Below are 27018 nucleotides of genomic sequence, written 5' to 3' on the forward strand. Positions count from 1 at the left end.
TTCTAGCTGTGCTTGCCTAGACGGGAAGACAGAAGGGCTCTTCTCTTCTTTTGTTTGGAGCATTATTCTTCCATGAATGTAGCCTAAGATTGCATTCGCTTTTTTGGCAGTCATGGTATACTGTTGACTCATGTTGATCTCAGTCAATTAAAACCTTCAGGTCTTTTTCACATGAATGGCTGATAAGTCACACCTCTCTGGTGTAGTACAGCTGATTTTTGTAAAAAGGAATTTATATTTATCACTGTTAAGTTTAATCTCATACATTTTACTCACGAATCTTTCACACTGTCCCCTGAGTTTTCTTTCTTAAACAGTTCTGATTATGTTATCTCTACTCAGAAAAACTGCTGATGGATCTCCACTACCCACAGGATTGAGTCCAAACTGCTCCCCGTGGAGCACCCAGGGCTAGCTTCATCTTCCTCCATCTCCCTTTCTTCCCCACCCCCCGCCCCCCCAACACCACCCTCTCCAACCACTCTCAGGAGTGGCTTTCCTTACACAGGTGCACTTTTCCATGGAACTCCCTGCTCTACCTTTCAATTATTACCCATCCTTTAAGAGACAGCAATTTAAAAGTCCCAATCAGACTGTTAACTCCTTAAAGACAGGAATATACTATAATGAGGTACAGGTAATAGGGAAGAGGCACAGCTCAGAAATTTCTCACAAAAAAAGTTTATTTCATTTGTTTTGGCAAGGAAAATAATATTTAAACCTCTCTCACCGAAGAAAGTTTTCTCCCTTAACTAGTTTCTCCTCCCAGCTCCAAAAATGCAGGTGAATTGAATGTAGCTTAGCAGTGCTTATGGAGAGAAAGCAACAAGCTTGGCCATTTATCCCAGTAAGCCAAATAGCTGCACAAGCTTGTCCACAGTGTCACAAGGCAGTTGTTTTTCAGAATCACAAAACAACTCCCCTTGCAACGAACTCAGCATTGTGACGAAGAGCCCAGCTGGGAGCATAAGGCACCCTTCCCAATCATTTCCCATATTGATGAAAAACTAAACAACGCCCCCCTCCAAGTGAACCTTCAGAGGCACCTTGCACTGTTTTCCAGGAGGTGGTGATAGATCTGTACCTTTCCATCTAAACGGGAACCCTTTGTGCTAGGCCTTCGCAGACTGGGAATAGAGCCTGTGGTTTGGATTTGCAGAGGGATGTAACCCATGACATCGTCCTTGTTGAGAAATCACACCGACCAACTGCCTGCCCGAGGATCTGTCATCCTCAATGGCTAACTTATGAGACGCTTATCAAGGCATCTCTCCAACACACTGTTTAGTGTGTCTGCACATCCCTTATTCTGCCATAAAAGTGCTTTAAACCATATGAAGCAATACAAAGTTGTTGTCAGTAACAATAACAACAATAGTGCAAGAGTTGGTTTACTTGACCAATAGCTATTGAATATGTCAGGCAGCACGTGAGATGCTAAGGCAGTGTTTCTCCAAGTGTGGTCTGGGCTACTTTAGGGAGCTCGCTAAAGAATGTGGTAAGTGCTATGACAGAGGTGAACGTAGGATACTGTGGGTGCACACATGTGATGCACGTGTACACTGCACCTAACCCAGAATCTTGGTGCAAGGTGAAGTTTAAGCAAATTCCTTAAGGATGACTGGGAATTATCTAGTATTTCTCCATCTACCCCTAAATTATTTGAGTGACTTAATTAACTTAAATGAATGAGAGGCAGGATTAGGGGGAGGGGATCAGAAAAGGAGAGCCCTCCCCCACCAAGCCAAGGAGGGTCAGAGAGTGAGAAAGAACATGGCACCTGAGAGTGATCCAAGCAGCTCAACAGATCCAGCTAGAGGCTACAGCTCAGGAGTCAGGGATGAGACAGGAGGCCAGGGGGGCATTCAGACAGGGCCTAGCAAGCCACATTCAAGAATGTGGACTTCATGATAATGCACCTGGGGAGTCACTGAAGAGTTTCAAGCAAGGAAGTAACATTTTGTATTTTTAAAATATCCTTGAGAATGCAGTATAGAGAATAAATTGGGGAGCAAGTGAGACAGAACAGAACATTCAGGAGAATGCCACAATTACGCAGAAGAAAAATAAGAGTGGTTTGCTCTAAGATAGTAGCTACAGGGATGGAGAGAGGCATACCCACTAAAGAGAGACCCAAGTAGCACAATGGGATAGGACCTGGTGGATGATCGAAGCTGGCTGAAGGAGAGAAAGGAATTGAGAGAAACTCTCAGCTTTTTGCTTTGATGAGCTTCTCTGGGTTAGACAGCAATGCCATGTATACATCTATTTTCTCTGTGAAGCAGGAGGCAAGCTCTTTAGCTGAGAGTGAGCAGGGGGTTTGCGGAGATGTCAGGGAGAAGAGAGAAGCTTTGAGAGTCTCTGCAGGGAAGAAAGAGAGAGGAAGGGAAGAAGAACTTCCAGGGAAGTTTTAGGGCAAACTTGAGACTGGAAAACATAAAGGCATCTCTCAGTATGATTGTGTTGTTATTTTCTCCAGTAGAGTTCAGCTGTCTAGCCGAAGGAGCAAGAAGGTAAACAGTGAGATTGAGCTGGGATTGGGATGCAACAGAAGGACGGGGGGCAGTGGAATTGAGAGAACTAATAGAAGATTGCAGAGAGAAAATCATGGGGGCAAGCTAAGTATCATGTCCATTTTTACAGACAAATAGGAGCCAGAGCAGAGATAAAATAAGTGGTCTACTGGGACATAAGTTGGAGTCTTAAAAGAAAAACTTCAGCCGAATTAGATTTAAAGGAGTTTAATTGAGCAATGAACGACTCGCGAGTTGGGCAGCCCCCGGAATCACAGCCAATTCAGAGATGCCACCGCAGCCAGTGGTGGAAGAAGATTTATAGACCAAAAAAAAAAGGAAATGATGTTCAGAAATTGGAAGTGAGGTACAGAAGAGCTGGATTGGTACAGGTTGGCGTTTGCCTTATTTGAACACAGTTTGAACATTCGGCAGTGCATGAATGGTTGAAGTATGGACATTGGGATTGGTCAAGACTCAGCTGTTGTTACAGGTGCATACTCCTAAATTAGGTTTCAATCTTTTTTTTTTTTTTGAGATGGAGTTTCACTCTTGTCACCCAGGCTGGAGTGCAAGGGTGTGATCTCCGCTCACTGCAACCTCCATCTCCTGGGTTCAAGCGACTTTCCTGCCTCAGCCTCCCAAGTAGCTGGGATTATAAGCATGTGCCACCACACCCGGCTAATTTTTGTCTTTTTTGTAGAGGCGGGGTTTCAGCACGTTGGCCAGGCTGGTCTTGAACTCCTGACATCAGGTGATCCACCAGCCTTGGCCTCCCAAAGTGCTGGGATTACAGGCGTGAGTGACCACTCCCGGCGGGTTTTCAATCTTGTCTACTTATTAAATTAGGTTACAGATTGTCCACAACGACTCAGATATAGAAGTACAGAGTCCTTCTCAGGCCATATTTAGTTTCCTTTAACAGAAGTGGAAATTACAAAGAAAAATGGCCAGAAGCAACAAATGGGAATGAGTAAGAAAGGTGGGATGTAGGGGCTGCCAATCACCTGGTTTTGGTTTCTGCAAACTACACTTTCTCACTACACTCCCCTCCTTCAAGAGGGTGTTCCAGTGGGCTTACATTCTTCTGAGCTTTCATGATCATCAGAGAGGGAGCTATGGTTACAAAAGGAAGAGTTTTGCACCCATTTGGGTGTGTTAGGATGGAGGGCAAGGATGAGGGTTCCTGGAGAGTGAGGTGCCCGGCTCTCCTGATGCAGCACCAGTTTGATGTGACCTCCATTACCTTTACTTTTAATTTGGAGGTGGTGGTGGGATCAGGGGCTATTTACTGGGACACAGAATATGAGAGAAGTGTAGGCATCTGTTACAAAAGAAACTGGTGGAAAACCTCAAGGGCCTCAGAAGGGCCAGATTGGCTGAAATAAAAAGTAACAGAAGTTCTTGACATAGATTAAACAGTGTAAGAGGGTGATCACATCTTCTCTCTTCAATTCAACTTTAAAACAGAGAAGCCTTTTTCAGTAGCAGCCAGAAGACAGTGTCAGCACAAATGAACATGATGTCATGTAGAAAGCACGTGAATATTTTTCAAAATTATTTTTTGTTTTAGGAACTGGGATTATGAAGTGTAAAGTAACATCAGCAAACATAGCAGAGGCCTGGGAAGACTTCTGCTCCTCTGCCAGTGGCAGGAAGGGGAAGAAGAGAAGAGAAATATGACATAGAAAGAAGGGTGTTATTTTGTTTTTGTTTGCTCATTAGTAAGATGAACCATCCAGGAAAAGAATTTGTTTCTTTTTTTTTTTTTTTTTTTGAGACGGAGTCTCGCTCTGTCGCCCAGGCTGGAGTGCAGTGGCGCGATCTCGGCTCACTGCAAGTTCCGCCTCCCGGGTTCACGCCATTCTCCTGCCTCAGCCTCCCAAGTAGCTGGGACTACAGGCGCCCGCTACCACGCCCGGCTAATTTTTTGTATTTTTAGTAGAGACGGGATTTCACCGTGTTAGCCAGGATGGTCTCGATCTCCTGACCTCGAGATCCGCCCGCCTCGGCTTCCCAAAGTGCTGGGATTACAGGCGTGAGCCACCGCGCCCGGCCAAGAATTTGTTTCTTAGGGATACACTGAGTGTATGCAAACTGCCTGGCACAGAAACTGTTGCATTCTACGATGATCTCTCAATGTTGGTTTTCCCTTGTCCTCCTTAACAGAACAATTAAATATTAATATATTCAATACTAATTAGAAGATGAATAAATTTTTAAAAAATTCTGCACACAAATTGAAATTGTGAAAGTATAAACCCTTTTACTCAAATGGGATTGTCAAGGTAGATGCTCTCCATCAAATTCTGTAAGTCAAATTTCATAACATTAAGCAGACAAATGTGTACAATGCTATATTTTAACTTTGTTTACAATACTGTGATAGTCCAGGGGCATTCCAAAAAATTGCTCCTATCGCTGAAATTTTGAGAGTCAAAAAAGGATAAAAAGTTAGATAATTTCAACATGAATGGAATATGAGGCCCTCAAAATCTGAAGGTCTCTAAAATCAACATTTCTCTTTTAGCACAGTATTTTCAAAGTTTTCTTCCTCCTTCAATATAGCATGCCAACTATTGCTCCCTCTCCCTTTTCCATCATCATTTGTTATCCGATTAGTACTTTGCCTTCTCCCTGCTTGTTTTAGGTCATGTTTTGAAAATGTGAAATTGCCATTCCCAACTTCTCTCTCACCTGTGATTTTAGAGTTTGCACCCACCATTCTGACTATGGTAACCCAACATAAATCATAAATCAATTCATGTTGTTGCTTAATTGAACAAAAGTTGGACCCATAAATTAGTGAGATTGGTTTTCTTTCTTGTTTTTTGAGACAGGGTCTCACTCTGTTGCCCAGACTAGAGTGCAGTGGTGCGATCATGGTTCACTGCAGCTTCAGCCTCTCTAGGCTCAGGTGATCCTCCCACCTCAGCCTCACAAGTAGCTGGGACTACAGGTGTGTGACACCACATCTAGCTAATTTTTGTATTTTTTGTAGAGTCAGGGTTTCGCCATATTACCCAGGCTGGTCTTGAACTCCTGGGCTCAAGCAATCCACCCACTTCAGCCTCCCAAAGTGGTGGGATTACAGGCATGAGCCACCACGTCCACCCAAGATTAGTTGCAAAGGTGTTTTCAATAATGGCAGCATCAATGGACTAACTTTAATCCTCCCCTTGGCTCAGTTTTTAGAACTTTCTCTTTTTTTAATCCATACTCACTCCCTTGGCAATCTCATCCAGCTTCACAGCTTAAAATCTCACACATATGTTTGGTCCAGCCAGCTTTTCTGAACTCTAAACTCCAGTGGCCTCCTAAGTATCTCCATTTGTATGTCTAAAAGGCAACTCATACTTAACGTGTCTGAAAATGAGTTCCTGGTCTTCCTCTCCAAATCTGTTCCCTGGCACATCTTCTCTATCTCAGTAAATGGTCGTTGCATTCTTCCAGGTGCTCAAACTAAAAACATACTTACTTCTTTCTCTTACACGCTACATCCAAACTGTCAGCAAATGCTGTTGGCTCTATCAACAAAATAGATCTAGAATTCAACCACTTTTCACCATTTCTACCTCTGCCCTCTGTCCCATGCACCATCAAGTCTAGTCTGAATTATTGTAATAGGATTCTAAATGGTCCACCTGCCTCTTCCCTCACCCTCCTTCCCTCTTTGGTCTTTTATTAACACACAAGCCAGAGTAATCGTACTAAAAATAGATATTATCACCCCACCACTTAAAATCTCAAAATCTCCAATGGCTTTTTTTTTTCTTTTTTCTTTTTTTTTGAGATGGAGTTTCACTCTTTTGCCCAGGCTGGAGTGAAGTGGCACGATCTCGGCTCACTGCAACCTCCGCCCTCTGGGGTTCACGTTATTCTCATGCCTCCGCCTCCCGAGTAGCTGGAATTTCAGGCACCTGCCACCACGCCCAGCTAATTTTTGTATTTGTAGTAGAGACAGGGTTTCACCATGTTGGCCAGGCTGGTCTCAAACTCCTGACCTCAGGTGATTCACCAGCCTCGGCCTCCCAAGGTGCTAGGATTATAGGCATGAGCCACCATGCCTGGCCTCCAATGGCTTCTAATATCACCCAGACTAAAAACAAATGACTTTATAAGTAAGCCCAGAATAACATATGGTTCAAATTGGGGCTCCTTTGAGGGAATGCTAAAAATAATGAACAGGATTGAATTGATCTAGGCATAAGTTTGAGTCATCCTGGGCACCTCTTTTTGAGGGCCCGCATGCCCACACCTGCCCATCACTCTGATCTCACCTACTACACTGCACGTGGACCCCTTAGTTTTGGTATCAACCTCCTCGCAGACTGGAAGGTGCCAGGCGGACTTCCTCAAGGCCTTTGCTCTTCTCTATGTATGTCCACAACTCAACTCTACTTTCCTTTGGGTCCTTATTCGAACGTCTCAATGAAGCTTTCTCTGGGAGCCCCATCTCAACATAAGCCTCTTCTCCCCATAGCACCCATCTCTGCTTTATTTTTTTTTCCTTTGCACTTATCACTATGTAGCATTCTACATATTTTACTTATTTACTTTATTTAGCACCTTACATTTAAAATATGATGCAAGGTGAAACATTAATACATTAGATGACTTCATTAGAAATACTACTTAAAGTAGGTACTAACTAGATAAAAAGTACCTTCCCTCCCCGCAAAAAACCAAACCAATCAAATAACAAAGCATGCTAAGTGGTACTGAAGAACTGTGATGTTCATTCCCATACAGCTTATTTTAAATGATCTTGGATAACACTAAGTGCAAAGAGTCTTCACTTGTTATATATACTTCTTCTATCTAATGTAAAAGCAGTAACTTTATTATGCAAAGTGCATACCACCATATTACAAATTATCAGTAGACTATATGTTGTATACAATACCTACTGATTACCAGGGAAATTTAGTTTTAGTTTTTCTCTCTTTTTTTTTTTTTAAAAAAAAAAAAAGATTGGCGTTATAATAAAGCCTAATCATATAAATAACTTCAAGGCAAATTAATCATCCCAGCTCTGGAATAGGTTAGCTCAATAATTTTAGCTATTATTTGACTCTGTGTTATTTGAACTCACTAGGTTTCAGTTTCTTTGTCTGTAAAAGAGAGTTAATATTGGTGCTTAACTAAGGAGCTTCTTGTGAGAATAAGGGATGCAGTGCACTGGGAGCACCTGGCAGGTGGGAAGGCTTCAACAGCTATTAGCAGCCATCATGACTTGTGACTACTGCTACTGTGGAAATAGGCATGAACAGATTTCGCCAGTTGAAGACTATAAGTAGTTAACTGAACAGTCATGCTTAGAAAGCATTCCTACTCATATACGACTTTGTTTTATCTTTTGAGAAATTCTAAATATTGCTTAACATATCATAAATGTAAATGCCCATAAAACCCCGATTAAGTAATTTATCATTTTCTGCACACTTGTGCCATACTGACTTTATCACAAGGTATTGAAACACAGCCCTTTGCATGGCCTAGAGACAAATGAATACTTGGATCTTGAAAGGCATATTATCTACACCACGTATTTGGGGGATTAAGCATGCACTATCTCATATAATTTAATGAACCAGTCCATAAATTATCATGTTTACTGTCTCACCCAGTAGGTTGTAAGGAGGGTGAAGGAACAGAATGTATATAGTTTTTGTATCTTTCATGCTACTTGACTTGGCACAAAGGCATTTCAACTGAGTATAGTGGAAATAGCACTGGGCTAGAAGTCAGGAAACACAGATTTCAGCTGAGTAATTGAAGACAAGTCACTTCAACTATCTTTAGGCTGCAGATTACTCATGAGTAATATTCTTTTCCATTAACAACATTTAGATTCCTTTTCAAATGCTCTCATTCTAAGGAACACTAGCAAAAGGGGTTTTTATCAATGAATGTTGGGTTAATTAATATCCAACATCATTTTCCCATACCTTAAAACATACCATTACCGAGGCTTGGTTCCAAGATGGCTGAATAGGAACAGCTCCAGTCTACAGCTCCCAGCGTGAGCGACACAGAAGATGGGTGATTTCTGCATTTCCAACTGAGGTACCGGGTTCATCTCACTGGGGCTTGTTGGACAGTGGGTGCAGGACAGTGGGTGCAGCGCACTGAGCATGAGCCAAAGCAGGGCAAGGCATCGCCTCACCCGGGAAGCACAAGGGGTCAGGGAATTCCCTTTCCTAGCCAAGGGAAGCTGTGACAGATGGCACCTGGAAAATCGGGTCACTCCCACCCTAATATTGCACTTTTCCAATGGTCTTAGTAAACGGCACACCAGGAGATTATATCCCGTGCCTGGCTCGGAGGGTCCCACGCCCACAGAGCCTCACTCATTGCTAGCACAGCAGTCTGAAATCGAACTGCAAGGCGGCAGCCAGGCTGGGGGAGGTGTGCCCGCTATTGCTGAGGCTTGAGTAGGTAAACAAAGCAGCTGGGAAGCTTGAACTGGGTGGAGCCCACTGCAGTTCAAGGAGGCCTGCCTGCCTCTGCAGATTCCACCTCTGGGGGCAGGGCATAGCTGAATAAAAGGCAGCAGAAACCTCTGCAGACTTAAATGTCCCAGTATGACAGCTTTGAAGAGAGTAGTGGTTCTCCCAGCACGGAGTTTGAGATCTGAGAATGGACAGCCTGCCTCCTGAGTAGCCTAACTGGGAGGCACCCCCCAGTAGGGGTGGACTGACAACTCACACAGCCGGGTACTCGTCTGAGACAAAACTTCCAGACGAACGATCGGGCAGCAACATTTGCTGTTTAGCAATATTCGCTGTTCTGCAGCCTCCGCTGCTGACACCCAGGCAAACAGGGTCTGGAGTAGACCTCCAGCAAACTCCAACAGACCTGCAGCTGAGGGTCCTGACTGTTAGAAGGAAAGCTAACAAACAGAAAGGACATCCACACCAAAACCCCATCTGTACATCACCATCATCAAAGACCAAAGGTAGATAAAACCACAAAGATGGGGAAAAAACAGAGCAGAAAAACTGGAAATTCTAAAAATCAGAATGCCTCTCCTCCTCCAAAGGAATGCAGCTCCTCACCAGCAACAGAACAAAGCTGGACAGAGAATGACTTTGATGCGTTGAGAGAAGAAGGCTTCAGACGACCAAACTTCTCTGAGCTAAAGGAGGAAGTTCGAACCCATCGCAAAGAAGTTAAAAACCTTGGAAAAAGATTAGACGAACGGCTAACTAGAATAACCAATGTAGAGAAGTCCTTAAATGACCTGATGGAGCTGAAAACCATGGCATGAGAACTACGTGACACATGCATAAGCTTCAGTAGCCGATTCGATCAACTGGAAGAAAGGATATCAGTGATTGAAGATCAAATGAGTGAAATGAAGTGAGAAGAGAAGTTTAGAGAAAAAGGAATTAAAAGTAACGAACAAAGCCTCCAAGAAATATGGGACTATGTGAAAAGATCAAATCTACATCTGATTGGTGTGCCTGAAAGTGATGGGGAGAATGGAACCAGGTAAGAAAACACTCTGCAGGATATTATCCAGGAGAACTTCCCCAACCTAGCAAGGCAGGCCAACATTCAAATTCAGGAAATACAGAGAACACCACAAAGATACTCCTCGAGAAGAGCAACTCCAAGACACATAATTGTCAGATTCCCCAAAGTTGAAATGAAGGAAAAAATGTTAAGGGCAGCCAGAGAGAAAGGTCAGGTTACCCACAAAGGGAAGTCCATCAGACTAACAGCTGATCTCTTGGTGGAAACTCTGCAAGCCGGAAGAGAGTGGGGGCCAATATTCAACATTCTTAAAGAAAAGAATTTTCAACCTAGAATTTCATATCCAGCCAAACTAAGCTTCATAAGTGAAGGAGAAATAAAATCCTTTACAGACAAGCAAATGCTGAGAGATTTTGTCACCACCAGGCCTGCCCTACAAGAGCTCCTGAAGGAAGCACTAAACATGGAAAGGAACAACCAGTACCAGCCACTGCGAAAACATGCCAAATTGTAAAGACCATCAATGCTAGGAAGAAACTGCATCAACTAAACATCAAAATAACCAGCTAACATCATAATGACAGGATGAAATTCACACATAACAATATTAACCTTAAATGTAAATGGGCTAAATGCTCCAATTAAAAGGCACAGACTGGCAAATTGGATGAAGAGTCAAGCCCCATCAGTGTGCTGTATTCAGGAAACCCATCTCACATGCAGAGACATGCATAGGCTCAAAATAAAGGGATGGAGGAAGATCTACCAAGCAAATGGAAAACAAAAAAAGGCAGGGGTTGCAATCCTAGTCTCTGATAAAACAGACTTTAAACCAACAATGATCAAAAGAGACAAAGAAGGCCATTACATAATGGTAAAGGGATCAATTCAACAAGAAGAGCTAACTATCCTAAATATAGGATAGTTCCACCCAATACAGGAGCACCCAGATTCATAAAGCAAGTCCTTAGAGACCTACAAAGAGACTTAGACTCCCACACAATAATAATGGGGGACTTTAACACCCCACTGTCAACATTAGACAGATCAACGAGACAGAAAATTAACAAGGATATCCAGGAATTGAACTCAGCTCTGCACCAACTGGACCTAATAGACATCTACAGAACTCTCCACCCCAAATTAACAGAATATACATTCTTCTCAGCACCACATCACACTTATTCCAAAATTGACCACATAGCTGGAAGTAAAGTACTCCTCAGCAAATGTAAAAGAACAGAAATTGTAACAAACTGTCTCTCAGACCACAATGCAATCAAACTAGAACTCAGAATTAAGAAACTCACTCAAAACCACTCAACTACATGGAAACTGAACAACCTGTTCCTGAATGACTACTGGGTACATAACGAAATGAAGGCAGAAATAAAGATGTTCTTTGAAACCAACGAGAACAAAGACACAACATACTAGAATCTCTGGGACGCATTTAAAGCAGTGTGTAGAGGGAAATTTATAGCACTAAATGCCCACAAAAGAAAGCAGGAAAGATCTAAAATTGACACCCTAACATCACAATTAAAAGAACTAGAGAAGCAAGAGCAAACACATTGAAAAGCTAGCAGAAGGCAAGAAATAACTAAGATCAGAGCAGAACTGAAGGAGATAGAGACATAAAAAAACCTTCAAAAAATCAATGAATCCAGGAGCTGGTTTTTTGAAAAGATCAACAAAATTGATAGACCGCTAGCAAGACCAATAAAGAAGAAAAGAGAGAAGAATCAAATAGACACAATAAAAAATGATAAAGGGGATATCACCACCCATCCCACAGAAATACAAACTACCATCAGAGAATACTATAAACACCTCTACGGAAATAAACTAGAAAATCTAGAAGAAATGGATAAATTCCTGGACACATACACCCTCCCAAGACTAAACCATGAGGAACCTGAATCTCTGATAGACCAATAACAGGCTCTAGCTTACCAACCAAAAAAAGTCCAGGACCAGACGGATTCACAGCCGAATTCTACCAGAGGTACAAGGAGGAGCTGGTACCATTCCTTCTGAAACTATTCCAATCAATAGAAAAAGAGGGAATCCTCCCTAACTCATTTTATGAGGCCAGCATCATTCTGATACCAAAGCCTGGCAGAGACACAACAAAAAAGAATTTTAGACCAATATCCCTGATGAACATCGATGCAAAAATCCTCAGTAAAATACTGGCAAACCGAATCCAGCAGCACATCAAAAAGCTTACCCACCATGATCAAGTGGGCTTCATCCCTGGGATGCAAGGCTGGTTCAACATATGCAAATCAATAAATGTAATCCAGCATATAAACAGAACCAAAGACAAAAACCACATGATTATCTCAATAGATGCAGAAAAGGCCTTTGACAAAATTCAACAGCCCTTCATGCTAAAAACTCTCAATAAATTAGGTATTGATGGGACGTATCTCAAAATAATAAGAGCTATTTATGACAAACCCACAGCCAATATCATACTGAATGGGCAAAAACTGGAAGCATTCCCTTTGAAAACTGGCACAAGACAGGGATGCCCTCTCTCACCACTCCTATTCAACATAGTGTTGGAAGTTCTGGCCATGGCAATCAGGCAGGAGAAAGAAATAAAGTGTATTCGATTAGGAAAAGAAGTCAAATTGTCCCTGTTTGCAGATGACATGATTGTATATTTAGAAAACTCCATTGTCTCAGCCCAAAACCTCCTTAAGCTGATAAGCAACTTCAGCCAAGTCTCAGGATACAAAATCAATGTGCAAAAATCGCAAGCATTCTTATACACCAATAACAGACAAACAGAGAGCCAAATCATGAGTGAACTCCCATTCACAATTGTTTCAAAGAGAATAAAATACCTAGGAATCCAACTTACAAGGGATGTGAAGAACCTCTTCAAGGAGAACTACAAACCACTGCTCAAGGAAATAAAAGAGGATACAAACAAATGGAAGAACATTCCATGCTCATGGGTAGGAAGAATCAATATTGTGAAAATGGCCATACTGCCCAAAGTAATTTATAGATTCAATGCCATCCCCATCAAGCTACCAATGACTTTCTTCACAGAATTGGAAAAAACTACTTTAAAGTTCATATGGAACCAAAAAAGAGCCTGCATTGCCAAGTCAATCCTAAGCCAAAAGAACAAAGCTGGAGGCATCATGCTACCTGACTTCAAACTATACTACAAGGCTACAGTAACCAAAACAGCATGGTACTGGTACCAAAACAGAGATATAGACCAATCGAACAGAACAGAGGCCTCAGAAAGAATGCCACATATCTACAACCATCTGATCTTTGACAAACCTGACAAAAACAAGAAATGGGGAAATGATTCCCTATTTAACAAATGGTACTGGGAAAACTGGCTAGCCATATGTAGAAAGCTGAAACTGGATCCCTTCCTTACACCTTATACAAAAATTAATTCAAGATGGATTAAAGACTTAAATGTTAGACCTAAAACCATAAAAACCCTAGAAGAAAACCTAGGCAATACCATTCAGGACATAGGCATGGGAAAGGACTTCATGTCTAAAACACCAAAAGCAATGGCAACAAAAGCCAAAATTGACAAATGGCATCTAATGAAACTAAAGAGCTTCTGCACAGCAAAAGAAACTACCATCATAGTGAACAGGCAATCTACAGAATGAGAGAAAATTTTTGCAATCTACTCATCTGACAAAGGGCTAATATCCAGAATCTACAAAGAACTCAAACAAATTTACAAGAAAAAAACAAACAACCCCATCAACAAGTAGGCGAAGGATATGAACAGACACTTCTCAAAAGAAGACATTTATGCAGCCAACAGACACATGAAAAAATGCTCATCATCACTGGCCATCAGAGAAATGCAAATCAAAACCACAATGAGATACCATCTCACACCAGTTAGAATGGTGATCATTAAAAAGTCAGGAAACAACAGGTGCTGGAGAGGATGTGGAGAAATAGGAACACTTTTACACTGTTGGTGGGACTGTAAACTGGTTCAACTATTGTGGAAGACACTGTGGCGATTCCTCAGGGATCTAGAACTAGAAATACCATTTGACCCAGCCATCCCATTACCGGGTATATACCCAAAGGATTATAAGTCATGCTGCTATAAAGACACATGCACACCTATGTTTATTGCGGCACTATTCACAATAGCAAAGACTTGGAACCAACCCAAATGTCCAACAATGATAGACTGGATTAAGAAAATGTGGCACATATACACCATGGAATACTATGCAGTCATAAAAATTGATGAGTTCATGTCCTTTGTAGGGACATGGATGAAGCTGGAAACCATCATTCTCAGCAAACTATTGCAAGGACAAAAAACAAACACTGCATGTTCTCACTTATAGGTGGGAACTGAACAATGAGAACACTTGGGCACAGGAAGGGGAACATCACACACCGGGGCCTGTTGTGGGGTGGGGGGAGCAGGGAGGGATAGCATTAGGAGATATACCTTATGTAAATGACGAGTTAATGGGTGCAGCACACCAGCATGGCGCATGTATACATATGTAACAAACCTGCACGTTGTGCACATGTACCCTAGAACTTAAAGTATAATAAAAAAATTTAAAAAACCATACCATTACCATAAAACAAATGTGACCCTTAATTATAGGTTTTGTTCACTCATGAAAACTTGCCAGGAACTCATAGTCCTTGTCACTGTCCATTCTATCAAACACAAATCCTTCAATCTGTTATAAAAATAGCAAACCTGGGTGGGAGGAGGGCGAGCATCAGGAAGAATAGCTAATGGATGCTGGGCTTAATACCTGGGCAATAGGATGATCTGTGCAGCAAACCACTATGGCACACATTTACCTATGTAACAAACCTGCACATGCTGCACATGTACCCCTGCACTTAAAAGTTGGAAGAAAAAAGTTGTTAAGCTTGACTCTCTCATCTTACCATGTCATTTCTATTTCTCCATTTGTTTATGTTCCCCATTTCTTTCTTCTGCTTTAATTGAATAAAAGTAATAATGAATTTAAAAAAATAGAAAAATAAAAATAGCAAACCTTCCCCTGCCAGCATTCCCCATCCCCTCCCCCGTTTTGTTTTCTCTCCTTAGTATTTACCACACTCCGACATAACATAGATTATACTTATTTGCTCTCTATCTCCCCATCCCCACATTAGAATCTGAGTTTCATGGATACAGGGATTTTTATGTGTTTGGTTCACTGCCATGTCTATGCCACCTGGAATGGGATCTGACACATAGTAGCTTGAAAATTATTTGAATAAATGGGTGAATAAACATCATTTAAGATCCTCTATTGGTTGCGCTTCCCATACCATAACTAATCTCATATGACTACCAACTCATCTTCTCCAGGTTAACCAAGGTTTCTGATCCTCATCCCCTGCCCAATGCTTATTCATTTATCCCCTGTCATTTCTCCCTGCTTGTCATATCACTCATTTACTTATTCAGTTACAGATTTATTGACTGCCTACTGTGATCCGAGCAATGTGCTAAATGCTAGGGACATACAGGTAAATAAAACTGACACGAGCCTTACCCTCTTTAATAATCCTTTACTTTTTTTTTTTTTCTTTTTTTTGAGACAGAGTCTCACTTTGTTGCCCAGGCTGAGGTGCAGGGGCGTGATCTCGGCTCACTGCAACCTCCGCCTCCCAGGTTCAAGCAATTCTCGTGCCTCAGCTTCCCGAGTAGCTGGGATTACAGGTGTGTGCCACCACACCTGGCTAACTTTTTTGTATTTTTAGTAGAGACAGGGTTTCACCATGTTGGCCAGGCTGGTCTTGAACTCCTGACCTTAGGTGATCTGCCTGCCTCCCAAAGTGCTGGGATTACAGGCGTGAGCCACTGTGCCCAGCCTAATAATCCTTTTCTATTCAAAGATTACTTTGAGACCCAGCTACTCCCTCTGTTCTTGGCTTCTCTGTACTGCTGTCTCTGACTTTACAGTCCTGCCTTTGAATGGTACATTTTCATAATGCCCTGGAGAAAAATTTTAAAAATCTGTGTGCTTTGGTTGGTTGCTATCCAATTTTGAATAGAGTTCTTTTAATAGAGAGTTAATAGAGCAGGGAGCAAGTCATGCTCACTTCTAAGGAGACCATAACTACATCCCTTTAGAGTTACTTTTGGGCCACACTGGAACAGATGCTGTTTCCTAACAGTGATCATCGCAATTCCAGTCTCATGAGGCCTGACTGTGTGGCATCTAAGACGGTTTGCTACATCTCCCCACTTCCTTGTGTTTGCTGTATCCAGAGGTAATCTGAGAGTGCTTCTTTTACATCCTGAAAAAGCCTAATTAACCTATCATTTTTAGCCTCAAGGTTATTATTATTGACTGCTCCAACTACATAGGAGGCTAAGCCCCCAATGGACAGAGTCCTGATATCCAAGGATGCCTAGCCCCAGGCCTGTCTGTGCCTTTCACCAGAGTTTTGGGAGCACTTAAACCTCCACCCCAGCATTTCCCATGCTGTGCTCTGTGGATCATTAGGGTCCTGAAAGATAGTAACGAATTCTGCAAAAAGAGGGTTTCATAGCCAAGTAAGTCCAGGAATGTCACATCCTAAATCTCCCATTTGGGGATACAGGGTACATAATGAGACTATTAATGTATTTATAAATGTTTCAATTTGTTAAACCCAGTCAGTGTTTCCCAGCCTAAGTTAACAATGGTATCTTTTATTCTCAGTATACCACTGCCATCTCAGAGGACATTACTGCTCAGGAGAAAACTGTTTGGCAAATTCCATTTTACCTTCATGTCATCTCCAAATGAATAGCAGCAAATGGCTTTAAGAGAGTGAGAGAGGAGGGAGATATAAGATATTCCCCACCAGTAGTTCTTGAGGGTCACAAATAGAGGGAGAGAACTTGATTTTATGGAACAAATACTAGACTTCAGGTCAGAAGACTTGTGACTTAGTCCTAGCTCTGTCACGTAACTAACGGTATGTTGTTGGGCAAATCATTTTAGCTCAAGCCTCAATCTCATCTCCCAGGAAGGAGACATGTTTTAGGATAGCCATACCCCATTCTTTGAAAGAGCTGGGCAGTTTAGGAAGTTTCTATATAGCAGGTTTAATGTCTATTTAAAAAGTGTTCTTCTGGGTGAATTTCTGGGCCCATGTTTTTGAAGTCCTCTTTCGGATGACTGGTGCCTTCCACTCTGTTGATGGAGGTAGCTGACTCTTTAGACATGAAGCTCCAGGCTCTCAAAACCCAAAGCAGTATTTCTGAATGAACACTGGAAACAAATTGAGTCTGGCATATATTTATGTTAGCCTAATTAATAGGATAATACCTAGAGAAGTCTTAAGCCTTATATAGAATGGAGGAAAATATAGGTCTATAATATTACAAATAAGCCATAAATGAAATTTGAGACTTCTTATTTTTAAACTAGATTGATTAGCTTCTTTTTCTGAGCACACAATTTTCAAAGATGGAAATTGGTGACACAGAGTTGAAACTGCAAAATAAATTTGTAGTACTGCACTGATTTATATATATTCTAACATGACAGCGGAGAGGAAGGCAATAATCACTTCTGGGGAGGCTTCCTGTAGTCCTTGAGTTAGAGAAAGACTCCTCCATTCTTTAACTCAGGAGAGAAAGATTAGTTCCCAAACCTGTCCTCTGTAAAGAAGAAATTCTATAATGACTTCTTTACACTTTACACTTGCAAATAATGCTCTAGAGGGAACTAGGTCACACTTGATGCTTTTCTCACCATTAAAATATGTCTGCTGAGGCCGGGCACAGTGACTCACACCTGTAATCCCAGCACTTTGGCAGGCCGAGGCGGGCGGATCACTAGGTCAGGAGTTCAAGACCAGCCTGGCCAAAATGGTGAAACCCCATGTCTACTAAAAATACAAAAAAAAGCTGGATGTGGTGGTGTGCACCTGTAATCCCAGCTACTCAGGAGGCTGAGGCAGGAGAATTGCTTGAATCTAGGAGGCGGAGGCTTCAGTGAGCCAAGATTGTGCCACTGCACTCCAGCCTGGGGGACAGAGCGGGACTCAGTCTCAAAAAAAAAAAAGTCTGCTAAAATAACAACTATAATTAAAAACACTTATGAACTAGGTTTAGAAGGTATCTGTACACTGAAATAACTTACATAAATGTTAGTCTCTATCTGCTTGGAATTTGATATAAACACTGATGACAATAAATAGTTGGTTTTTAAAAAGACAAGATTGTATTTCCATATAGGTTAGTTCAAAGTTACTGTAGTCATCTCTAAATAATTGCTGGACTGTTGCAATAAATTTGCAATAAATTCAATGTGATATTTGCTAAATGAGCATGCCTGCCATCTGGTTACTCAGACTGTATTTTTGCAATTTCATAGATAAACAAGGCCCAGTAGAGATTACTATAGTCATCTTTAAATAATTGCTGGACTGTGGCAATAAATTTGCAATAAATTCAATGTGATATTTGCTAAATGAGCATGCCTGCCATCTGGTTACTAAAACTGTATTTTTTCAACTTCATAGATACACAAGGCCCAGTAGCACTGAGATGTAAGGAGCCGATATGAGCCTGAGGATCAATTCCAAAGCACTTTGAGAGTTCAAGCCATTCATTTGTTTTCAGCACAAAGTGTTCTCCACATAACAAAACAATGAGACTAACTTATCTGTCTCTTTCCTATCCTGGTATCTTTAAAAATGTCCATCATGACAGGTTGCAAATGGGCTTACAATATTCAGCCAACTTTGGGGACCATGAAGAAGAATTGAAAACAGTCAGTGTGCTGCTTGCACCATGTCCTACTTGGTTCTGGTGCCAGCAGCACTATTCTTGCTGGTCTCTTCAAGGTGCACACAGAAGAAGCGGCTGAATGATATGGCAAAAGTCTCCATGTATCTATGGAAGTGGGGAAAGGAGGTTCCAAACCAACCTTTTCATCAGGCCCCTGGCAAGCACCTCCCCATACCACACCAAAAGCAGAATTAGTAGCGTTGAATACAGTGCCTGAGGGGGTCAATACATGCTGATTATACACAACTACCTGGGAAGTCTGAGAATAGTTATATAAAGGATGCTAGAAGAGTGCTTATCCTAGTTTCTGTAGCCATTGTGATCCATGTATTGGATATATGCCTAATAGTCCAGGCTGTCTCAACCTTGGTACACTGACATTTTGAGCTAGATAATTTTTGGTTGGGGATGGGGTGGGGAACGCTATTTTGTGCATCGTCTGAGGTTTAGCATCATCCCTGGCCTCCACCCACTAGATGCCAGTGGTGTTCCTCCCCCTAACAAAAATGTCTCCAGATATTTCCAAGTGTCCCAATGTCCCCAGGGAAGAGGAGCCAAAAATCACCCCTAGTTGAAAGCCACTTATCTAGTCTGTATATTCATGACATGGACCAGAATTAGAATGATTATACTCTCCTCTCTTTTTCCTGAATCAGTATTTCTTCATCTACTTATTGAAGTATTATATTCTCTTAATCTGCTTTTATTCAGTTTTCTCTGTTCTCATACACCTGAGGGTTGGGGGGAGCCTTTCAAGGTATTGCCACATAAGTTAAGAAGAGCTAAAAAGAGACCTGTTTCTCCCTTAGGAGAAAGGAATATTAAAGAGAAAACATTCCACATAGAAATTGGATCAGTAGCTAAGGAGGCTGTTTTGCAGAATGAGTTTAAGATGGCCTAAGCTGAAATTCGTGTGTCTGTGAGCCCAGAAGAACCTTTGTATGTTAAAAGAAACTACTTTCATTTGTTTGCTACTGTCATACAAAAGTATCCTTCTGTCAAACAGATTTTTTTTCTTTCTTGGCTTTGTTTTTATTTACTTCCTATTTATATTAACAGTATCAGGAAGATACCCGTGTGGGCTCCAGGAACAGACTGTCTCAGTAACTCTTCCCCGTTCAGAAGCACAGTAAGTAGTCCCGAGAACTGAAGCAATGAGGAGCCTCTAGAGTGATGATTTGTGTCTGCTCTTTTTTTATATGTGAAAAATTTGAATCTTAGAATACTGACTTAAACCCAGCCAGTGGGCAATCTGCTTGAAAATGACTACACATTCATATGTAAGGGTAAGAAATAATTTATGACAAATAAATCTCATGAAAAATTCTAATTTCATTCATGTTGCTACAAGTATAGCTTCATGCTTTAAAAAAAATGCGGGCTGGTAACATTTTTCTATCTTACTTACAGTGTAGAGTTAAACAGGTGCCCTTACCTCTCCTCCAGTGCATGGAAAAGGACTGGAGTATTTAGAAGTACAAATAGCGCCCTTCTTGACAACATCATCTTCCAGGCCAAATGTAGCGGAGCAGTTAGTCGCAAAGTACTTATAAGGCTTCCATGTTTTCCCAAAGTCCTGGGAGCGGTCCAGCACCATGGCAGCAGGCCTGGGGGACTTGAACATCACAATTAGGTGAGTGAAGTAGAATTCAGCTTCCAGGTCTAACTGGATCTTTTCTCTGTGCACATCCTCCGCAGACTGCCACCATGTGCGAGGAAACCGGAAGGATGAGTCTGCCATGGCAGATGGCAGGTGAGCCAGGTGAGGATGGGCAGCATTGCACTTGTCACATTTGGGCTGCCGACAAGTCAGATCCGTGTTCTCACTGTAGAAGCAGTACAGTTCGGTAGCATTCTGACCGCAGGTGGTGTCTGCCCAGAGTTTTCGCCCCAAAGCCAAATTTCCCATCCGAGGGTTGCAGGCTTTTTCACAGCGGGAACTCACTCCAGCTACTCCACTCAGTCCTAAGAAAGGGAAAGCATGCATGATGCAAGACAAACCCATCTGGGAAGCTCTTTTGGCCACCTAGTCCATCGACAACAGTCAAGGATCTCCCCAAAAGCGCTTGAGACTTTCGATAAATGGCAAATTCTACCATGCTCCACCATGTTCATGTTTGAGCATGAACACTGTTCTGCATTCACAATGCATTCGTGTATGCGTGTGTGTGGGCGTGTGTGTGTATTTGCTTTTTATGTTCAGATGTAAAATTCACATCACAGAAACAAACACTTTACGCAGAGGGCAAGAGGAGGGAAAATAGAACCACCAGGGTGAAGATTATTGGCCTAAAACTTTTCAAGTACTTTGCCTTATAAATGTTTTCTGTATTTCAAATACATTGATGTGTTTTCGAAGTCATGACTATTGAAAAACCATAATGTTTTTAAGACCACCTAAGTCTTTCAAATTTAATGTGAGTCCTTCACATGACTTAACATGTTTATTATGAGAATGTATTTAGAAGGAAATGTGGAATTCTATTTTCTTTATATTTTTAAGCCAGGGAAGGGATAAATTCCCTAGGAAAAGCAATATGAGATATTTAATAAATATACAATGGGTCCTCATTTAGAGGGAGGCAAAGCTAGAGACCTTTGGAGTTCAGATGTGCACTATCAGTTTCTAACATTACGTAAACATAATTAAGAAAAAAACTCTCTGAACTGCCAAATGGCAGAAACGCTTATTTTACATGCTGTCTCTTCAAGGTTTCTACCTGTGACAGGTTATAGAGTAGTTAACTGTTTGCTTAACAGGAGAGTGTCTACAGTCTGGCAGCCACTAACAGCACCTTTAAATATTATCTGTGAACTACAACACCTTCTTTAAAAAACACACTTTTCCTCCCAAAGGTCCAACAGACTTTAATGTTTTAAAATGACTTAAAATGATAAACATTATCCACTTATTAACATTCTGAGTACATACTATAATCCTTTGATTTGCGTTTGTCATTTTAATTGTGAATACCTTAAGCAAAAATCATCTATTTTAAAGGTTAAAACAGAGGGGGAAAGAGGGAAAAGGAAATCAACCCTTAAATTCTGGCTAATTGAATGTTTCTGCTGCTTAAGAAGCAGTACCTCTGAACTGTTGTCATAGTAAGGATTGGAGGAGGCCAAATGACAGCTTAGGCTGCAACAGAGACATTTCACATACTGACAATGGCCAACCCCACGAAGCCTTGCAACTAAAGGGCTTCCTTAGGCATTATTTTTTAAATGTCAAATTAAAGTGTGCATTATGCCTGGGTTCTGTTTGCCACTTTTCTCATTAGCTGGGGCAACAGTTGCTTGTGGCCAGAAGCACACAAACACACAGTGTGCTATGACTCACCTGTAAAAAATTTCAAGGAAAATCATATACTGCCTGTACAAGTATTTTTGACTTGAAACACTTGCCTTGTGATGTTTATTTACAACCTTTCAATGGCTTGCATGTTTTTGCCATAATATGGTTTGAGAAGGAAAAGGTTTTTTTTAAAGCTCATCTTTTAAGAGTGCAAGAATTAAAGTAAAATCTTAGGCCTTTAATAGGTCCCTGGGAAAAATATCCAATAATTTTAAATGCCCCTAAACTCCTAAGTCCAGAAAAGATTTGAGCGAGATAAAGAATCCGTGGGGCAAAATACTTGGAGTCACTCAAGGGACTATTCGATGATACTAAGGATGCTCCTGTGACTTGGACTGGTTTGGGATGCAGACTGGAAAGCCTGGATTTTGCTGGGTGCCAGCGGCCCTCAGGGAAGAGTGGAAGCCCAAGGGAGGAGATGCGTGCGACAATGTTCTGTAGCCACCAGCGCGTCCCTCTAGCCCAGGCGCCCCTTTCTGAAGCAGTCGAGATCCGCACGAGAGACTGGATGTCTGCAGAATCCCTCACATCTCTCCCCCTCACCTACAGGGCTGCGCTTACGCCTAACTGGAAACCAGGTGACCCGCAAGAGGGAGGGAGAGGAGCAGAAGGGGCTCCCGAATACAGAAACCACGAGCCAGGAGCCGGTGGCCTAGGGCAGCCCAAGAAAGCCAGGATGGGAGTGGGAGGGAGAGGGCATCTGCCGACGCCTCCGCCGGTTGTCCAGTTACCGAGCCAGGGAGCAGACCCGCCTCCGACCTCCCGCAGAGTCTCTGCCAGGGTACCAATTCCCCAGGGGCGGCCAGCCAGCTCAATGCAAGCCCAGGGTGATCACCACCTATCGTCCAAGCTAGGAGTCCCACTGCGTTCCAGTCACTGCTCCGGGGAGAGGGCGCTCAGCCCTGCCCCAGGTGTCCTTACCTGGTTCTCTAGTACCCAGCACCAGGTCAGGGACGCCAGCGATCGGCTTCCACCAGAGACCGGCCCCGGCCCACGCGCGCCCAGGGTCGCTGGGCCACCCCTCCTCATCATTCCTTAGGCCATGAAGTGCCGGGGGATGGCGAGCTGGGTCCTTTGTTCCCTCACCAAGTGGAAAAGCAGTTTTTTAACAAGCCAAACCAAGAAAGAAACCCCGGTCGCAGTATCCCCGGCAGGGCACACCCAGGATAGCTGGTTATCCAAGAGCATGTGTATCCCAGTTGTAAAAATAAATCAATAGTATTTGAAACTGCGGAGCCCCGGGGAAAGGAGGCGGAACATGGCCACTCATTTCACCCTCGGGAGCAGCGCTCTGCGCTCGCAGCCCTGGCTCCCCTGCACCCCCGAGTCCCGAGATGGGTTAGAGAAGCAGCGAGGGAAGGGGTGGGGGCCCCGCCGCGTCACCACCCACCTGCGGCCACCACCGTGCAGCCCCAGAGCAGCAGCAGCCGCGCGCAGCTCCCCATGGCCGGGAGGAGCCGGGAGCAGCCGGGCCGGGCGGGTGCCGGAGGGAGCCGAGACCTCTGGGCTGCGGGATGAAGCGCCGCCGTCCTCGGGAGGGACCGGGGCCCTGGTTTCTTCCTTCTCCTGGGGCGCCGGGCTCGGTCAGCGATCGCCGGCAGCTGGGAGCCAGGGGCCGGGACCGCGCGGGGAGGTGGGGTGACCCTCGCGCACCGGCCTGGCGGGTCCCGGGCACCTGGGGGGCGGCGGGAGCCCCGGGACCATAGCCGGCCTGGCTGCGCTGCCCCGCGGAGCGGCCCTGCGGGCTCGTCTGCCGCTAGCCCGGGGCTCGGCGCCCGCAGCCGCCGCTGAACTTTGCGAGACCTTTCACTTCCCGGCCGCCGCCGCCTCCTCCTGGGCGTCCTCCTCCGCTTTTCCCACCTCTTCTGGCTGCCCCGGCTCCGTCCCGTCCTTCTCCACGGGCAGTTCCATGCGATGCATTTTTATTGCACCGACGCCGCGGCGCTCCGGTGCCAGCCCTCCTCCCCTCGCACCTCCACCCCTTCCTCCCGCCCGCCCCCCGCGCTTGACAGCCCGGGCGGCGCAGCCCGCGGGATCGGATCGCCGCTGCCGCTGCCGCCCTGGGGGGGGGGGGGGGTCCCCCGCGCCCCGACCGACGCCCCCGACGCCCGGCTGCCCGCTGGTCCCGGTCGCCTCAGCCTGGCCCCCGGCTGCCCTGGCGCCCCTCCTGGCCCGCGCCCTGCATCTCCCTAGTGACCCTCCTGGTGCCCTGCAGCACCCACAGGCCTCCCCTGGGAAGCAATCTCCCACCTTCTCCCGGAACATTCCTAAGAGCAGTAGACTCCCTCTAGATCAGGTCAGGGCATGCCAAGGGGCTTAAAAAACCGCGAAACAGGCTAGCGCCTACTTCCCACATCCCCCAGCGAAACAAGCCCTCCCTCCTCCTCCAGCCACCCCCTCTCGGGGAGCCCCACGACCCGGGGACGGAACACCCCAACCCAGCCCCGGGTCACCCGCACTGAGAGCGAGCCAACTGCTAAGCGGCGTTCGCCGCTTCTCTGCTGCCTTTTGTGGGGGTAGGGGGATGTCTCGGCTAAACAATCGCTGCCTACATGATCCGAAGGTGTGCCCACTTTGGTGTAAGAGGTATTGCCTAACTCAAACTCAAGGTGCTGAAAGAAAAGGGTCACAGGATTAGCTAGTCGGCAGTGTAAGAACATCGTTGTCCAGAGGCAGGGCAGGGGCACGCCAAAGGGAACTCTTCGGTCCTTCCAAGCGTTCTCCCTTTATAGAGTATGCCGTGCTGTGGAACAGTGTTAGGAACTAACTTATGGGGAGCAATTTAGTAGCAACCACACGCAGCTAATTGCAGATAGGATTGCTCAGGGCTGGTGCTTCTGGAAAGAGATTAAATAGCAGCCGAGTCTGAGATTTTTGCAAGTTCTGTGAAAGTATAATTCTACTTACACATCCAGGGAAACTGGCAAAAGTTAAGTCGACAGCAATTTTGTATTGCAGTGTTCATTTTGTTCCTTTGAATATTTTCCAGAAAATTACCTACGTTCCAGATACCATTTAGTCGTTGTGTCTGTTACAGATGAGGATAATTCAGAGCTTTGGGATACATGGAGATATTATTCACAATGACCCAGCCAAGAACATATACGAAGTTTATATCTCCCAGGGGGATCTGGGTTGAGGTCAGCATAATCCATTTGGGCGACATTAAAATTATTCTTCTGGCCAACAGAGGAAAGTAGCAGAAGGTGTGGACAGCAATTCATGTAGCATCACCTGCTTTAGAAAATAAACGCTTTGAGTTCTCATATACTGGCAATGGTGGGGCTTTCTTCATATCTCCTAATGGAGCCATTGAAACACCTCTCCAATTAATCTTTTTACCAAATAAATGATAGGAAACTATAACAGCCAAAGGTTCTTAGCATAAATGTTAACTTAATAGCCAAGGCAAATTAAACAAAGGGGTGGATGCACATTTATTATTAACTTCTGAGTCTAGTATATTTAGGCAGAACTAATCCATTTCTGTTTTTTAATTAACAAATAAACTTGTATGTATTTATCATGTACAACTTGATGTTTTGAAATATGTATACAGTGTGGAATGACTAAATCTAGCCAATGAACATATGCATTTTTGCATATTAACATACATTTAAGAACACTTTACACTCACTGTCTTAGCATTTTTCAAGAATACAATATATTGCTAAAAATATAGAATGCTTCACAAATTTGTATGCCATTCTCATGCAGAGGCCATGCTAATCTTCTCTGTATTGTTCCAATTTTAGCATATGTGCTGCCAAAGCAATCACAGAACTACTCCATATCTCATTACAAATTTCAAAGCCATTTACTGTCTGCATGAATCCTGCATTGATAATATATTTCTTTGATTGCTGAATAACTGGCTCTTATTTCCTTTAACAAGACAGAAAGCTCTCTAATGGTAGAACAGTCCTTAATATTCAGTTTATACAAAACATTACTATGTTTTTCTGATATTCTTCCTTATTCTTAGCCAAGAACACCTATAATAAGTGTTCATTACATGTTTTTGACTGAGTTGTGTTAAAACTATTGTTATATACTAAGGGGCTAAGGAGACTAAGGACTAAGGAGAAAACCAGTTATATCAGAATGATTTCTCATATTCAAAAGGAATCTGCACATTCGACACCAATACTATCTATATGAAAAGCTCAGGAGAGAAAAGTAGTCAGCATTCTAATAAACATCATTTGCTTATATAGTCCAGTTTAGTTACAAAGGATATTTTCATTTTGAAGAAGCTATCCAAGAAAAGGTTACCTACATAAGAAAAATCTTGGATAAGTATATTATTGCCTATGATTTTGTTTTTGAAAACATCAGTCATGGATTCAGAATATTTTGTAATTTTATGAATTAGTAGGAAGCTTAGCAAACTTACAGAATTTCAATAACAATTCCCAGAAACCACAAAATTGATAAGTTAAATCTAGAATATTCCTGAGAACTTGAAAGGAAGTTAAAAGGGTCTTTAAAAAGTAAAATAAATGGCATAGCCAGGCGTGGTGGCATATGCCTCTGGTCCCAGCTACTTGGGAGGCTGAGGTGGGAGGATAGCTTGAGCCTGGGAGGTCGAGGCTGCAGTGAGCTGTGTTGGCACCACTGTACTCCAGCCTGGGCAACAGAGTGAGACCTTGTCTCAAAATAAATAAAATAAAATAAATGGCAAAACTCTGTGCACCAAAGACTTTACTCACAGGAGAGCCCTTCAGGACCTCACTTAAATCATTCATGTATTTTTATTAAGTTTGGTTATGACATCTTTCTAGATCACAGCCTATTAGAAGTAACAGATTAGAATGGAGCAGGATGTTATTAAAGACAGGGGATAAGCTGAGGCAATCTAGTAATGAGAAAGATGG

At 43.2% G+C, this 27018-nt stretch overlaps 1 protein-coding gene, 1 long non-coding RNA gene and 1 other non-coding gene across 6 annotated transcripts in view; all 3 read right to left on the reverse strand.

Moving 5' to 3' along the window:
- Positions 1–24115, reverse strand: part of NTN4 (netrin 4) — a 133039-nt gene extending 108924 nt beyond the window's left edge. Inside the window, exons 1-2 of one of the 2 annotated variants that reach the window (XM_004053698.5) lie at positions 23532–24115; positions 20222–20751 (exon numbers count right to left, since the gene is read on the reverse strand). In XM_004053698.5, the coding sequence (XP_004053746.4) occupies positions 20222–20751; positions 23532–23586 (585 nt within the window). In that variant the 5' untranslated portion in view covers positions 23587–24115. Of the gene's footprint in view, positions 1–20221; positions 20752–23062; positions 23224–23531 lie in introns of those variants that run through there. The other variant, XM_019039356.4, reaches the window with a different exon arrangement.
- Positions 24116–25081: 966 nt separating this feature from the next.
- The window catches only part of LOC134756580 (uncharacterized), a 67857-nt gene continuing 65920 nt past the window's right edge, over positions 25082–27018 (reverse strand). For 2 of the 3 annotated variants that reach the window (XR_010129389.1, XR_010129387.1), the window contains exon 4: positions 25082–25375. This is a non-coding gene — a long non-coding RNA (uncharacterized lncRNA). Of the gene's footprint in view, positions 25379–27018 lie in introns of all 3 variants that reach the window. The other variant, XR_010129388.1, reaches the window with a different exon arrangement.
- LOC115930401 (U6 spliceosomal RNA) lies at positions 25814–25920 on the reverse strand. The gene has a single exon (XR_004067026.1). It is a non-coding gene; the product is annotated as a U6 spliceosomal RNA (small nuclear RNA).

The sequence above is a fragment of the Gorilla gorilla genome, chromosome 10, assembly GCF_029281585.2.
Source record: "Gorilla gorilla gorilla isolate KB3781 chromosome 10, NHGRI_mGorGor1-v2.1_pri, whole genome shotgun sequence".
Classification (NCBI taxonomy): Eukaryota; Metazoa; Chordata; class Mammalia; order Primates; family Hominidae; genus Gorilla; species Gorilla gorilla.